The 17,917-nt window shown below is 36.5% G+C and overlaps 1 protein-coding gene across 8 annotated transcripts in view; it reads right to left on the bottom strand.

Annotated features, from left to right (window-relative positions):
- Positions 1–17,917, bottom strand: part of PCDH15 (protocadherin related 15) — a 794,976-nt gene that overhangs the window by 667,689 nt on the left and 109,370 nt on the right. For 6 of the 8 annotated variants that reach the window (XM_045877694.2, XM_045877690.2, XM_045877691.2 and 3 more), the window contains exon 2: positions 5,297–5,362. In XM_045877694.2, the coding sequence (XP_045733650.1) occupies positions 5,297–5,362 (66 nt within the window). Of the gene's footprint in view, positions 1–5,296; positions 5,363–5,880; positions 5,896–17,917 lie in introns of all 8 variants that reach the window. The other 2 variants (XM_045877695.2, XM_045877689.1) reach the window with 1 other exon arrangement.

Raw genomic sequence — 17,917 nt, 5'->3', positions numbered from 1 at the left:
AGGTAAATTAAGAAAACAATCCCATTTACAATTGCATCAAAAATAATAAAATACCTAGGAATAAACTTATCCAAGGAGGTGAAAGACCTGTACTCTGAAAACTGTAAAACACTGATGAAAGAAATTGGAAATGACACAAACAAATGGAAAGATATTCCATGTTCATGGATTGGGAGAACAAATGTTGTTAAAATGTCTATACTACTCAAAGCAATCTATAGATTTAATGCAATCCCTATCAAAATACCTAGTATTTTTCACAGAACTAGAACAAATAATTCTAAAATCTTTATAGTACCACAAAAGACCCCAAACAGCCAAAACAATCCTGAAAAAGAACAAAACTAGAGGTATTACAATCCCAGATTTCAAGACAAACTACAAAGTTATAGTAATCAAAACAGTATGGTATAGGCACAAAAATACATACATAGATCAATAGAACAGAACAGAGAGCTCAGAAATAAACCTACTATTATATGGTCAATTAATCTTCAACCAAGGAGGCAAGGATATGCAATAGGAAAAAGTCTCTTCAGCAAAAGGTGTGGGGAAAACTAAACAGCGACATGCAAAAAAAATTAAACTAGACCACTTTCTTACACCATACCCAAAAATAAAATCAAAATGGATTAAAGACCTAAATATGAGACCTGAAACCACAAAAATCCTAGGAGAGAACACAGGCAATAATTTCTCTGACATCTGATGTGGCAACAACATAGGCCTCCTAAGGCAAGGGAACTAAAAGCAAAAATAAAGTATTGGGAATACATCAAAATGAAAAGCTTCTGCGTAGGGAAGGAAACAACAAAACAAAAAGACAACCTACTGAATGGGAAAAGATATGTGAAAATGATTTATCCAATAAAGGGTTAGCAACCAAAATATTTAAAAATCCAATTAAAAAATGGGCAGAAGACATGAACAGATATTTACCCAAAGAAGACATACAGGTGGTTCACAGACACATGAAAAGATGCTCAACGTCATTCATCATCAGACAAATGCAAATCAAAACCACAATGAAATATCATCTTACATCCAGTCAGAGTGGCTAAAAAAAACCAAAACCAAAACCAAAAAAAAAACCACACAAGAAACAACAGGTGTTAGTGAGGATGTGGAGAAAAAGGAACCCTCATACACTGTTGGTGGGGATGCAAACTGGCTCAGCTGCTGTAGAAAATATGGAGAGTCCTCAAAATTTAAAAACAGATATACCATATGATCCAGTAATTTCACTAATTGTCTGTCCAAAGAATACTAAAACATTAATTCAAAAAGAAAATGCACCTCTATGTTTATTGCAGCATTATTTACCATAGCCAAAATATGGAAGTAACTCCTGTGCATTGATAGATAAATGCATAAAGAAGATGTGTCATATATATACAACGGGCTATTACTCAGCCATAAAAAAATGAAATCTTGCCATTTGCAATAACATGGATGGATCTAGAGAGTATAATGCTAGGTGAAATAAATCAGTCAGAGAAAGACAAATACCATATTATTTCATTCATGTGGAATTTAGGAAACAAAAAAGAGACAAAGAAACCACTCTTAATTATAGAGAACACCCTGGTGGTTAGCAGAGGGCAGGGGCAGGGGGTGGGTACAGGTTAAATAGGTGATGGGGATTAAGAGCACACTTATTTTGATGAACCCTGAGTAATGTATAGAATAGATAAATCAGGGGGCGCCTGGGTGGCTCAGTTGGTTAAGCAACTGCCTTTGGCTCAGGTCATGATCCTGGAGTCCTGGGATCGAGTCCTACATCGGGCTCCCTGCTCAGCGGGGGGTCTGCTTCCCCTTCTGCCCTCTTCCCTCTCGTGCTCTCTGTCTCTCATTCTCTCTCTCTCTCAAATAAATAAATAAAATCTTAAAAAAAAAAAGAATAGATAAATCAGTATATTGTCCACCTGAAACTAATGTAACATTGTATGTTAATTATACTGCAATTAAAATATAAATTAATTAATTTTTAAAAAAGGATTCCTCCATGTCTTTCATGGTTTGACAGCTCTTTGTTTTTTACACTGAATTTATCTGGATATACCACAGTTTGTCCATTCACTTACTGAAAACTCCAAGTTTTAGAAATTAGATATAAAGCTGCTATAAACATCCGTGTGTAGGCTTTTGTGTGGACATAAGCTTTCCAGAAGGAATTTTTAGATATTCCCATTTTATCGAACAAGAAAATAAGTCCAGGTCCTTTTCTCTGTATGCATTCTCCTCTCTAAATGTGACTGCATACTAAACATGCTCTATGTACCAGCTTGAGAGCTTTTTGATGGTTGTCAGGAGCCAGGGTATGTCTATTTTTGTGTTGACTTTGCATCCTTAGAACTCCTAAGCTTGGTTTTCTTATAGTTCTGATGAAAATAAACTCCTGCTTCAGATCGTGGTGAGATAAAGAATCTATTATTAGTATGCTGTTGAGAATAATGATCAAAGAGGGGAATAATCTAACAGAGTCCAGAGTTACTAAGAAGTTTATGGATCTCCTCCCATTACAGTTTTAATTCTTTCAAACATATGTATTTGTGCAAATGAATTTAGCATACATATTCACAAAGAGGAAATATTCCCATCCCACAGAGTCTAAAAATTATGAATGATGCAGATGCATGTGACAAATAATGGACGTTGTATAAATGTACCTCAATGACTTACATAAGAAAATTAAGTGTATATATATATATATATATATATATATATATATATATATATTTAGATCTGCGCTATTAAAAGCTGTACTTTAGTGGAGGACGTATTTAGCAATAGATCTTATTTACCTGTAGACATCAATAAAGTAAACTAAAGGTAAGTTGACACAAAATAAACTTACTATTTTGGCTTAATAAAGTATTTGCTCTTCCTTATTTTTTTTTAAAGATTTTACTTATTTATTTTATTTGAAAAAGAGAGCATGAGCAGTGGGGAGGGGCAGACGGAGAGCGTGATGGAGAGAATCTCAAGCAGACTCCATGCCGAGTGCAGAGCCCAATGTGGGGCTCCATCTCATGACTCTGAGATCATGACCTGAGCTGAAACCAAAAGTCAGACACTTAACTGACTGAGCCACCCAGGTGCTCCCCTGCTTTTCTTTTAAGAAGTCCCAGAACCTTTAAAAATGATGTGTATTACACTGGTAAAATCAAATACCCACATATTTTATTTCAACCACTTAAAAGATTCAGAAAAAGAGAATTTAAGAGAGTTTAAGAGCAGTATCAGAATTAACTGTCTTACTGGAAGTTTCCTAGATTGCCTGAAGAAAAAATATGAAGCACATTTTCATGCATTGCTTCCTTCAGACTTTCAGGACAAGGATGACTGCACACTATATTATAATCTCTGGCAGAGGTTCACGTGATCATATTTTTAGAAATTTAATGTAAAATAAAATTGCAAACATTTAGTCTCTAGACAAGTATTTATAGTCCCTGTGATGACACTCAAATGACTTTGGCAGGATTCTGAGGAGTTGGCAGTTTCTACAAAATATGCCAATTAAAGAACACAATGTTACTGCACTGTATCTTGTCACTTTTTCTACAACACAAATATTGAAGGTTTATCACATGCACGATACAGCACTCTATGGCAATATCTCTGCAGAGCTCCTGGTCCTTTGAAAAATGGGATCTAGTCATAATAAAGAGGTAAAATATCATCATTACTGGGGATATTTGGCAAAATAAGCTCTGTATAGAATTCCATGTTAAAACAAAATCATTTAATAAAACTAAGTGTTTTAGTTCAACTCAGCTTATATGTTCAAGTTAATCAGTGAACATTAAAGAAACTAAAATAGAGAGTGGCCTTCTATCACTTTTTTTTCCTTTTTGTCTCTGGTTAAAAAGGCAAATTGTTTTCCTTGTAGATTTGTTTTTGAAATATTGTACATTTGTATTTGAAAAATAGTTAATGATAAATAAACCATAATTTTCTGTATGTGTGAAAAAATTTTCCATATTTTTTTTCATTTTCTGTAGACACACATAAGATTTACTTCCAATTTATTCAAAAGCATTGTAATAACTCACCAACTTTATATGCTTTTATGCTCAATACAGACTGGCTTTTTTAAAAATAAAGAGAACACCCAAGTTTTTCTGATTTTTTTTAAATGTTGCTAAAATTTAGTATAGATAATTTATTTTGTTTAAACAGAGGCCAGCAATGCTATGGACATTTTAAGCTGATTCCAAAGGATATGCAAGAAGAAAAAAATTACACCAACTCTTCAAAGGGGTAAAGGAATGTTTCTAATATGGCACAATGAAGGTATTACATATGTCAGAGAAGGCTTCAAAATATATGTGGGTTAAATTCCAGGAAAAAAAGATCATTCTCTAATAAGTCCCATATATATATGTATATATAAGTATTGAAGACAGACTTTTTCAAACAGACAGAAAGCATGAACCAAAACAAGCCCAACTGAAGGTCCATTACGGGATTAGTAGACAAACCAAGCCTCAGAGCACACTCACACACTTAGAGTAGTTTGAAATAGAAACCAAGACTCAAGAGATATCATTTTATTGCAGCCTTAACAGAGGAGAAAAATCTGTAAACACTCACACATTGAAGTCAAAAGAGGCTCGGGAGAATTGTAGAACAAAGCACCAATTCCTTTTATTTTTGGTTTTGATAAGGAAAAGTGCTTCCTGAGGAATGTAATATGGATTCGGTATTAGTTGTTCATTATGGCAGACAACCTGAACCAACACTTAAGCTTCTTCCTCTGCTCTCACAACCTTTGGTCAGGTTCTCTATTCCCAAGAATCTTCCGTTTTCCCCACTAACCATTCATAAATCGCCATGTCTAGTGGGCTATGGAGCTTGAACCTTACCAGATTTCAGCCAGTGTAAGTGGCGGTGGAAGCCTTACCTTGTGGTCCACTTCTTTTGGAGGAACACAATGTATCTTACTTAGGTGACCAGGTGTTTGTATACATGATAGTCAACTCTACCTATTGGCAAAGAAAAATCCCAGCCCTATCTGGATGCACTCTTGGACTGACCCTGAGTAAAATACTCCTTTATGATCAAGAATGAACAACCTTTCTAGTCATAGAGAAGTTTCTCATATCTTATCCAAGTAAAGCATTTCCAGCATATGGCCTAATTTAAACCCATACAGGGAAGAAATTAAGGGAGTGCTGTTTGTAGATTTGCGCTGCAGCTTTCATTTAGTACTTCCACATGTAACAAATCTAGGGTTGAAAGGAAAAGTCCCTCTCAGAGAAGTCATTTTTAAAATTTGAAGCTCACTCACCGTTCCGACTCTCTTCATCGATAGCAACTATGGTGGCTGGCGGTCCTCCCCTAGCTAGTTTGCAATCTAAAGAGAGAAAACAACCAAAGGTAAGAAGGAACAACCATAGGGCACTCACCCTGGTATGAAATTCATTGAGGTATGTATTGGTATTTAAAAAAGAAAAATCCTACAATCAAATCAATATGCATCATTATTTTTAATAATTTTTTAGCTTAAAAAATTTTCATGAGAACTACATAGATTCCTTATAACATCATAACACAATCACTTTGTACACCACAAAACTACTCAAATCTTACTGAGAAAACACCAGCAGAGACCACTGGAGAGCAGAAGTCCTTCAGGACAGAGATAATGGGATGGTAATTTAACCCAAAGAAATAACATAAAGGAATGATTAACAAGGATAAATTGTAATTAAAGTTTCACAACAGAAACAAACAAAATTGGACTTTAATTGTGATAAAGGGTCTAATTAAAGGGAGTGAATAGAATTTTAATAATGTTCTAAAGAGAATAAAACAAAGACAGACAAGCAATGTTCATGAGGTTGTTTGGCATTTTTATTTTTGTCATCTTACCCTCATATTGCCAATCTGGAGTCAAAAGTATAGAGTCATCAATGGAAGCAGATCAGAAAAATGGAAGAAAGAAAGGAAGAAAGAATATATGTATATATTTAGTGTGGATTGAAAGATATAAATAGCACTATATAACAACAGACACATTACATAATGACTTGTGGAAAAGAAATACATAAAATCCCTCTAACAGATTTTCCAATCCTAATGTAATATTAACACAGTAACTTGATAATATGTGGCATTAGCATCTCCAAACTTTATCATGGGTTGGTTTGAAAATACTACAAAGGGCATTTATATGTTTCCTGTGAAAAGGTAAATACCAATTACTTACGAATAGTCTATTAATTATCCGTTGAACGAACCTTAAGGATAGTGCCTGTCCATCAGTAGAGATGACTAATTTGTCATTTCAAACACTGTTAATACCTTGTCAAGAGTCTCATGATAATGAACATATAAATAGTACAATGAGCTATAATATCCATAATAATTAACATGTGAAGGCTTTGCCCGTGAGATGTCACATGTATACTCGTGAGACCTAAAGTGCTCTCGGAGGAGGTACTCCATGAGCCTGATGGGGCTGTGTTAGGCAGTTACAGGTCCATGGCATACTCCTGTGCCTGCAGCATAAACCAGATTTGCTTAAAGCCATCTGAGTATGTGTGTTATTTGGAAGATTCCAAGGTTATTCACTCATGCATTCATTTGTTCATTCATTCATTCAGATTCTATTTATTATGGACATGGACATGAATAATAAAGCCTTCAGCAAGCACAATTCTATACTGTAAGGTACATGCTCTCTCATATGAAGCTGAAAATCTCAGAGATCTCCAGTGTTTTTCTTTGCTTCCTTGTCAATATTCAAGGAATTTCAACTCACAACATTTTTAGATCTTCAATATCTCATACTCATTATGCTCCTCCTCCTTCCTCCGCCCCCGGTATACACTGTTTGTCACCCCTACTCTTGCAATGATTTCCTCACCACCTCCCAGAAGCTTTGTTATCACCCTGTGTTCATCAATTCATCCCATGAGAATTACTTTCATGCATCCAAAGCAAAGGTAGAATAATGGCACTTCTCTGCATGAAACCTTACTTGTTTCCTTTGGAGTAAAGAAAACTTTCCTAGGATACCATTTAAAGCTTTTCAAACCTAAATGGTTTAGGACAACGTTTCAAAAGATGTTAGGTCTCAACAGGGTTTATTTACAATTAAGCACTATGCCCTTCAGCCATATCAGACCCCTGACTCTTGCTGGGACATACTTTTTATGTTCAGGGAAGTTCTGTTACCTGAATTCATTTCTGCCTCTCTTCTGCCCAGCAAAGCTCTGTGCCTTTGGGTAGAATGTGATTTCTCCTATTTCATGAAAACTTGCTCACATCCCCACTCGGAATTTGTCTTTTACTTCATGTTCCCATATTTTTTCATCTAGTTTTGTATTCTGCTATGCATTTGAACATTACTCATTCATTCAGGCAAATTTGTAGATGAATTACTCTGTGCTGAACGTGGGAATACAAAATTAACAGCTCTGTTCTTCAAGGGTCTCAGGTGAAACAGGTTAGACACCAGTGAGAAAAAGATGCATGAACAACCACACAGGTGTAGTGCAATGTGGTCCATGTGGAGGCAATTCCTTAATCAGTTCACTGACAACATAAATGATTAAAATCAGAAAGAGACAATGCATGTGGGGAGTAGAAAGGGGATATGCAAGAAAGCAGAGGCCATTTGTGCAGAAGAGAATAAACGAAACCTGACCAGTTCTTACCAGAAGCAGTTCTCATGTTACCAAACATCTCTTCCCTTTGTCTTTTAGAGAGTAGTTATTTTTCAAGAGTATTCCTTCACCAGCTGGGTATCATTAAATGTATGGCTATGCTTTCTCTATTCAGATAAGCCATGTGTGACTCCCCACCTCCCAGCCCTAACTAACCCCCTTACCCCTCGGTCCATTTTCTAGCCACATCCAACCCAATTCATGTTGGCTGTGTCTCGTCTGCTCAAATGCCCTTCCTCCTCCTCTGGCTTGACTTCTATTTCTCTTTTTAAAAAACCTGGCAAGGCATCACCTCTTCCAGAAAATCTTCCTTGTTGTTAGTCCAGATTCAGTGCCTCTTCTCTGTGTTCCTCCAGTGCTCACGATGTTCCATTGGATAAATTACACCACAGTAAAGACGAGTGTGTCTTCCTCACAACTCCTTTAGACCAGCTCTCCATCATATTCATCTTAGTAACATTAGTAACCATCATACTGATCACATTCCACCTTAGTAACCAATTCTTAAGAGATGGTCCTAAAAGAACGTGTGCTGATTTTTTCTGAACCACAGTCCACCCAGCGACAACATCCCATTTGAACATCGTCCATGAGAACTGCCGGAAGTCTCTGTTCTCACCACGTCTTCACCAGCTTAGAGGCTCAGCCGTGTTTCCTCCCACTCAGTCTGCATTAGAAGACTTTCCCCAGTCTCCCCTAAACTTTCCTCTTCCAACAGGCTCCACATTCCCTCCACCCCAGTAAGATAGTCTCACATCTAACAAATACTTTAGTTGAGATCAAACCAAAAGTGATTTAAATTTTTTAGACTCACAAAGTTAATGAAGAGAGATTAGTCAGTTATCTAAAAATAACCTATTAATTGCATTGCTCACAATAGCTAAATGTTTATTTTGGAATGATGCATTCATGAAAGCATGATTAATTAGTTTTGAAATGCACAAAAATATTTTCAATAATGAAGTATATTCAGAATTGTCTTGAAAAGGAAGTAATTTTGGATGGAATAGCCAGGGATATATTGTGTATGCAAAATATCCAAATGGACATCAAAATGAAGACTAGAAAGCAATCTGGGGGCTGGGTGATGTTGTTCTATGGCCCAGGGATAATTTGTCCAGCACATGAAAGACAAGTTAGCTGATGATGCTTGTACCTTGGAAATGGACTTCCCTAATCTATTTAATTTCATCCTTGACTGTCCTGGTTGAATCACAAATTCATTGTTTTTCATGCCTCAAATTTATAACCTCCTAGGCCCCTACCTGCATCCCATAACCAATTTATTGTAAAGTGCAGGCTACGAATACAAATGCCTGAATGCTCAGTGTGATATATTTCTGCAAATTTGTCATCAAGCTAACAATAAGCCATATATATATATATATTTTAAGATTTTTATTTATTTATTTATTTGACAGAGAGAAACACAGCGAGAGAGGGAACACAAGCAGGGGGAGCGGGAGAGGGAGAAGCAGGCTTCCAGCTGAGCAGGGAGCCCGATGCGGGGCTCGATCCCAGGACCCTGGGATCATGACCTGAGCCGAAGGCAGACGCCTAACGACTGAGCCACCCAGGTGCCCCAAGCCATATATTTTTAAGTAATCTCATGCAACAAGTTGGATTTAAAACCCAAAAAGAAGTATTAGACAAATACGTAATATCCTGGTTTCAAAGGCACTAAATCTGTGATATGCTGTTCTTATTGTAGCCTGAAGCTTAGAGCATACTAAAGATGGGTCACAGAAAGGCAACAATCTAAAATTGTCTAAACACGCTCATTTCCTGACAACGGCAAGGAAAACCCCATTTCCACCTTAGCCTATTTTCAAAATGTCCTTTTAAGGCCAAACAGTATGTTTTCAATAGAATTTCAATAAAACCTATTTACTTGTTTTTTAGTGTTTATTTATTTGACAGAGAGAGACAGTGAGAGAGGGAACACGAGCAGGGGGAGTGGGGGAGGGAGGAGCAGGCCTCCCATGGAGCAGGGAGCCCTATGTGGGGCTCGATCCCAGGACACCGGGATCATGACCTGAGCCGAAGGCAGATGCTTAACGACTGAGCCACCCAGGAGCCCCAGTGTTTTTTGTTTGTTTGTTTTTTGGTGTATATTTATATTATAGGTGCCACGGCTATATCAATCACCTGCATATTGTATTTGCCATAGACCTCTCTTCTGAGTCTGCATCCTACTGTCCGGGTGATAGCTACACTTGCAATTTCAAAGGTGCCTTAAATGTATTGCTACCCTGAGCCCAAAGCTGGTCTCTTCCAATATGTGTTACATCAGTGAATGGCACACTTCTGCATAAACCAGAAACCAGGCAGTCACCTTGGAGCCTAACCATTTCCCTCACGTGCCTGGACTGAATCCATCAACAAGTCTTGAATTTAATTCCTACAGAAAAAAAGTTCCACATATCTACCTACTGCATTCAGTCTCCAATGTCAGCACACTCATCCAGTCTATTACTCATCAACAGGTTTTGCTAACTATTTTCCCTACAGGCAATCTTGCCCCACTCTTTAATTTGCTATCTTCATCCAAAGTGATCTTTTATAAGTAAAAACTGGCTTACCTTTTCATGATTTGCCATCACTTTTAGGTTAAAACATTTTTTATGACCTATAATCCTCTGCATAGTCTGATTTTAGAATGAAAACCAACATGCATGGCCTACCAGGACCTGTGTGATATGGCCTCCCCTTCTCTCCTGTCCCATCTGTTCCTGTGTCTTCACTTGCTGTCAGCATTCCAGACGGATTTGTTGCTTTTCCTTAGTCATTCTATTCTCCATCCTGAGCTACCTCAAGACCTTCCCGTATTGCAGTAGCTCTTGTTTCTAATCTTTACTCTCAGCCCATCATTCACATGCAGATCCTTTAGATTTTGGTGTATGCCTTACTTTCGCAAAGAAACCATTTCTGACCCTCAGGTTCCCTGATATATACCCTCATAACTCTGCCTTCTAGTGCCAGTTTATGAATATGTGATTCTTCATTGACAGATCTTCTATTCCTCAGGGTTGTGTCCCCAGGGCAAATTTTCTAGAACATAATTGATTCTCAGTAATTATTTATCGAATGCAGGAATTTATGGCTTTAACCAAATTTATAAAAATTTTTAAAAACCCGCTTTAACTTAATCTTTTTTCCCTTTTTAATATTTGAAATATCATTCTCATATACAAGTAATGGGGAAGGAATGAACAACAAATTAATTGTCTAAAGATAGGATCATTAATGCTACCTCAGTAGGGAAGAGTAGGGGAGCAGGATGTACTAGCCCAAAATATGCCACTTGGGCATGCAGAGGTGAAGGCACTCGAGACCCAGCAGAGTCAGGAAGCCTTTTATCTCCCTTTTAACAATGTAAAAGAATTTAGAAAGGAGGCCTATACCAGCAAGACCGTTATTACCAGAGATAACTTGTTCATCGGAGAGACTTGTCTGCGTGTCAAGGCAAATATTTATTTACCAAACACGTTTCTTCACATTATCCTGTGAATTGTCTTCCTCCTCTTTGAAGACCCAGATCCCTGTCCCTTTCCTTAGTCCAGGATGGTATGTATAGAAGCCTCAACTGCCTGGCTGCCTTTGAGTCTCATATATTTGTGAGAAATTAATTTTGTTTTTCTCCTGTTAATTCATCATTACAGGGGGTCTCAGCCAAGAACCTAGAGAGGTAGAGGGGAAAATGTCTTTCCCTCCTGCATGTGAAAATCTACCACTGAGGTAAAGAAAGTGATGGGCCAATTTTGGAGGACTTTGAGATGCTGTGGGATTAGTAATGGAAGACCGTGGAGAAGTCAGAATAATAGAGAAAGAGAAGTAATGGAAAAACAAGGGAGGGGAAGACTTACACTTGTTTCCAACTGACTATAATTTATGTTAGAATTTTATATGCCAACCATCCAGTTTTTCTGCACTGAGAACAATCATGGAGCAAGATTACACCAATATCCTAATTATAGCAAGATGTGTTCCAAGGTCTTTCATGATTTGGTCAAACTGTACTTGAAGAAATAAAACTCAAAGACCTCAGATACCAAATATTTTATGATATCAAAAATCACCAATACTTTTGTGTCACCTTAGAATTTTTACACAGCTATTTCCTTACCAGCTGCCTATGATTATAAATGAATTATTCTATCACCCAGCAGAGTATTTGACATATTGTAATCATTCAATATATTTGTGGTACTATGGACTATCCTCCTTCATGGAAAATGGATAAAAGAAATAACCCATTAAATTCTTAGTATTAGTCATTTCAAATCTCCTGGGAGAGTGTTTTCTGAACAGATTATTAACTTCTTTTATCTCAGTTTACATAAATAGGAATAATAGTAAGTATATCACAACAAGGATAAATGAGATAATCTATGGTAATTTCTTAGAATAGTGCCTGGCAAAATGTATAGGCAGAATAGATACACTTTTAATTTTTACAGTTATCATTATTTAAGAACCAGTATATTTGGAAACTCATTCCTATTTTTTCCCTTTGATCAAAAGACAGTAGAGAAATCTCTTGGCTTCCCCTAAATATTCAGTCAGGGCTGATCTTATTGATGTATGTGATCATGAAGTGCATTCTCATTAAGGATAAAAGTAGTCATATGAAATGTCACTGAATGTTGTATGGACAGAAATACGCTAGAATTCTTATTCCAGGTATCAGTGTAGATACACTATCCTAGATTAAATTTAATAGAGGCAAATAGGACACTTAAACTCTAAGTTAAGAAGGTAAAGTGGTGCTCACAGTCATCTACTGGTTCCACTGTAGTCCTGAAATGTACTGATGTACAAATGATCAAGCAGAAAGGTCAAGAAAGAATTACAGATTTCCTGAAACCTCTATTCTTCTCAACATTCCTGTGGTATCAGTTTGAATATCCAAAGTAATCTGAACTCTCTGGTTTAGAAGCTTGCATTTGTATGCGTGTGTACACACACACACACACACACACACACTGACTCAGTACACACACACTGACTCAGTACACACACACGTACACACACACAGACTCAGTACGTACACACACATGTACACAGACACTGACTCAGTTGCTTAGTTCCAAGCAATCTGGCCTCTCATTCAAAGGGGTTCTGTGCTCTCTTTAAATTTCATGTTGCACAAATAATTTACTGTCAATTTGCTTGTCACAAGCAGCTGCGGAGGGTCTATTCTCATCTTTTCAGTTGATCTTTGGAATATTCATTTCCTGGTAAATACACATAGGAGTGAAATCTGAAGACAGAAAGATTCCCTCATCCAAAAGAAAAGGAGTTTGATGCTGAGATTTATAAGATCAGTGAGACTATACTGTAAGTTGTATTGTCTAAAATGAAAGTCAGCCAAGGCATGGACTTGGCCTTGACTGACAAAAAGCAAAGTGAACTGAGTAAATGCAAGGGCATAGTGAGTATGTCATTTCCAACTCAAGAATAGGATGTGCTCTCAGGATTACTCTGTCAGCATTACCATTTAGAGATTCAAATTTTACCACAGAGGAAGCAAGGAATCTTTTATGATGCCTTAGTGTCATTATTAATTGGATTATATAATTTGGTTAAGATGTTCCAACAGCATGGTCTGGTAAGTCATGAAGTCATTAATGAGTATCACTCTCCATCATGGCTTTCATTAGGACAATTTATGGTAGAGACCATGGCTCCCTCAGCCAGTTTTCTTCTGAAGTTACTTCATTTCACTGCCATCAGTCTATCAAAGCAGTAGCCTTGTGCATGGCTGGCATTTGGTGAGAGAGAGAAACCCATTCTTACTGAGAAGTTAAAGGATCTAAATAATCAAAATAAAGACAAGTCAGGGGCTGTACAAAAAAGGCAGGGCAGAAATTGTCAGTAGCAGTCTGATGAGAAGATCAAGTAAATATTTTAAGGTTATTTTTGTTCACTGGAAATATTGCTATACTTGATTATCTTATAAATTTATGTAAATGTATTGTCAAGCATGTTAGTCTTTATACCCAAATGTGAATTTCTTTCTTTTTTTTTTTTTTTAAGATTTTACTTCTTGATTTTTGCGCATGTGCATGAGACAGAGAGAGAGAGAGAGAGAGGGCATGCAGGAGCATGAGCGAGTGGTGGGGGAGGGTGATGGGAAGGAGCAGAAAGATAATCAGACTCCCTGCTGAGCAGGGAGCCCGATGCGGGACTCAGTCCCAGGACCCTGGGATCAAGACCTGAGCTGAAGGCAGACGCTTAACCGACTGAGCCACCCAGGTGCCCCCAAATGTGAATTTCTTACATATAATTCATACTACATAAGTTAGAACAATTTGGGTTTTTCCAATTGGTTTCCATTGATGGTGACAGTTTTTCCTTACTTGTGTAACCTTCCAACAGGTGACCATAACTACATTTGGGGAATTTGGGATGCATGGAGTAATTCTTGGTCCAAGTGTAATGTGCGACACTGAGAAGCAGCAACCAGTGTTGTGCTTATGGACGTGACCTTGGGATACAGACTGTCTGGGTTCAATACTAGCCACATTTTGCCACTTGCTAATTTTTAGCCTCTTTGAAAGTTACTTAAACTCTCTATAGCCCAGTTGCATTATTTGTAAACAGAAGCTGGGTTATAGAATAGTTCCTGGCACAGACAAGTGCTTTAAAAGTTACTGCTAGGTAAATTCTACTTTACCAAATGAGATGACTATATATAAAATTTGTATATCTCTACATTTTTAAAAATGACTTTTACATATTTTTAAATTATATAAATAGCAGTTTCTTACCCTTTTCAACCTTCACAAGAAAGCCATGTTTTATTAGCAGATCAAAATAGGCTTGGGATGTGTTAGCATTTTTGATGTGCATTTAACATACTGGAACAGGGACAGCACATTTAATTATATGTCTACAGACTGTTAAGGATGTATGGTGATAGTAAATCATGCAAAGAAATTCCTTTTTAAAATTATCTGAGGAATGCTTACAACTAAAATAAAAAGTTTCTTTTAATACTGTAACATAAAGTAAATTATGTATCCCTTCTAAAAGTTCTTTGCAAGATCTTTGTTATTCTAAAATCAGTCTGAAAGATATGTAGCTTGTTTTATCACATTATTCAATTTGTCTTTAGGTTTTATCATTGAAATATAAAGGAGAAAGGAAGGGATAAGAGTTTGTGTCAATGAGGAAAAGAAAATTATTCAAGAAACACTTTATGAAAAACAGTTAAAGAGTTTGTATCTATGTTGCTTCTGAAAGCTAATTTATTTTATTTTCTAATTATTCTTAATGAGGTAGCTCAGAAGAAATTCTCAATCATGTTTCTTACTAAGATACTCAACAAGGTCAAAAGATTAAAGCTGCACACCAATATTGTTGCTTAAAACAGCATTCTCAAACAGAGAGATTCTGAGTAAGTCTTTGTTTACAGCCTGCTTGCTTATGTAAGTCGAATTCTTTGCCACAAGCCAATTATGAGTACCTAAGCTTCCAGTAAAAAGGCAAACTATGGATTAAAACATAGAGACAGGGGCGCCTGGGTGGCTCAGTTGTTAAGTATCTGCCTTCAGCTCAGGTCATGTTCCCAGGGTCCTAGGATCGAGCCCCGCATCAGGCTCCCTGCTTGGCGGGAAGACTGCTTCTCCCTCTCCCGCTCCCCCTGCTTCTGTTCCCTCTCTCGGTGTCTCTCTCTCAAATAAATAAAATTCAAAAATAAATAAATAAATAAAAGACAAAAAAATAAGAGACAAAATTTTAAGCATTTAATTACTTAGAACATTAAACACTATATCCACGTAAGCATCACATCTGTTTTCTTTTTTCGCCAGCTTTCTTGAGATATTATTGATATAGAACATGCATAACTTTAAGGTGTACAATGTGATGATCTGATCCCCATCTAGGTTGTGAAACGATTGCCAGGGAAAGGTTAGTTAGCACCTCCATACCCTCGCATCATTTCCCCCGTGTGTGTGTGGTAATAACATTTAAGCTGCACTCTCTTGAAAACTTTCAGTATATAATACAGAATTATTATTTATAGTCACCATGTTGTACATTAGAGCCTCAGAAATTACTAACCTCAGGGCTGGAAGATTGCATCCTTTGACCAGCATCTCTCATTTTGTCCAGCCCCCCTCCAAAGCTCCTGGCAACCACATTCTACTCTGTTTCTATGAGTTTGGTTTATTTAGATTCCATATCTAAGTGAGGAAATTCAGTATTTCCCTTACTCTGTCTTATCTCACTTAGCATAATGACCTCAAAGTCCATCATTTTGTTGCAAAATTAAGGATTTCCTTCTTTTTTTATGGCTGTATAATAGTCTGTTAAATAATAATAATATCTCCCAATATTTCTTCATCCATTCATCTGTCAGTGGACACAGGTTATTTCCACATCTTAACTCTTGTGAAAAATTCTGCAGTGAACATGGGAGTGCAGATGTCTCTTTGGTAATATATCCTTCCAATACATACCCGGAATGTGATGGCTAGATCATATGATAGTTCTTTTTTCATTATTTTAAGAAACTTCCATACTGTTTTCCATAGCGATTGCACCAAATTACATCCCCATCAATGATACCCAAGGGTCTCCTTTCCCTACATCTGCACCAACATTTGTTATCTCTTGTCTTTTTAATAATATTCATCCTAACAGGTGTGAGGTAATGATATCTCCTTGGTTTTGATGTGCATTTCCCTGATTATTAGTGATGCTGAGCATCTCTTCATGTGCCTGTTGGCCATCTCTATGTTATCTTTCAAAAAAAAAAAAAATGTCTATTCAAGTCCCCTGGCCATCTATTTGTTCTTTTGGCATTGGACTGTGTGAGTTCCTTATATATTTTGGATATTAATCCCTTATTGGATAGATGGCTTGCAAATATTTTCTCCCATTCCATAGATTGACTTTACATTTTGCTGTTTCCTTTGCCGTTTCCTTTTTAGTTTGATGTAGTTTTTTGTTTTTTGGGGTTTTTTTTTTTGCTTTGTTGCTTGCACTTTTGGTGTCATATCTAAGAAATTACTGCCAAACCAAGGACAAGAACTTTTGCTTATTTTTTCTTGTAAGTAGTTTTACAGTTTCAGGTCTTATGTTTAAGTCTTTAATCCATCTCAAGTTAATTTCTATGGGTTGTGTAAGATGGGGAGCCAATTTTATTCTTTTACAAGTGAATAATGTTTTCTAAACACTGTTTATTGAAAAAAATATCCTTTTCCTATCAGTATTCTTCACTCTGTTGTCAAATAGGAATTGTGTTGGTTTATTCCTGGGCTCTTGATTTGTACCATTGGTCTAAGTGTCTGTTTTTTATGTCACTACCATATGGTTTTGATTATTATAGCTTTGTAATAAAGACAGAAATCAGGGAATATGGTGCCTCCAGGTTTCTTCTTTCTCAGAATCGCTTTATCTATTTGGGGTCTTTTGTGTTTCCAGACAAATTTTAGGATTTTTTTTTTTCTGTGAAAAATGCTCTTGGAATTTTTATAGGGATTGCATTGAATATATAAATGACTTTGGGGAGTATGGACATTTTAATATTATTATTTCTTCTAATCTATGAACATGGGATAGCTTTCCACTTACTTGTATCTTCTTCAATTTCTTTCATCAATATCATAATTTTTAGTGCGCAGGTCTTTCACTTCCTCAATTAAATTTATTCTTAGGTGTTTTATCATTTTTGATGGTAGTGTAAATGGGATTGTTTTCTTTATGTCTTTTTAAGATAGCCCACTGTTAGTGTATAGAAACACAACAGATTTTGTTATGTTGATATTGTATCCTAAAATGTACTGAATTTGTTTATTAGTTCTAAAGGCTTTTTGGTGGAGTCTTTAGGCTTTACTTGTATAAGATCTTATCACCTGCAAAGAGACAATTTTTATTCTACCTTTATGATTTGAATGTCTTTTATTTCTTGTTCTTGTCTAATTGCTCTGATTGGGATTTCCAGTACTATTTTGAATAAAAATAGTGAGAGTGGGCACCTAGTTTTAGGGGAAAAGCTTTCAGTTTTTCACTATTAACCACAATGTCAGCTGTGGGCTTGTTGTATATGCCTTTTACTATATTGAGATACATTCCTTGTATACCCAATTTGTTGAGTTTTTAAATCATGAATATTGAAGCTTATTAATTGCTTTTTCAGTATCCACTGAGATAATCATTTGATTTTTACCTTTCATTTTATTAATGTGGTGCATAACATTTATTGATTATGTTGAGACATACTGCAT

This window comes from Mirounga angustirostris, unplaced genomic scaffold (assembly GCF_029215605.1).
Source record: "Mirounga angustirostris isolate CCGP_5_RB_7025 unplaced genomic scaffold, mMirAng1.0.hap1 SCAF_6, whole genome shotgun sequence".
In the NCBI taxonomy this organism is placed as follows: Eukaryota; Metazoa; Chordata; class Mammalia; order Carnivora; family Phocidae; genus Mirounga; species Mirounga angustirostris.
The sequence above is the reverse complement of the archived record's forward strand: the minus strand, read 5'-3'. Positions and strand labels throughout refer to the sequence as shown.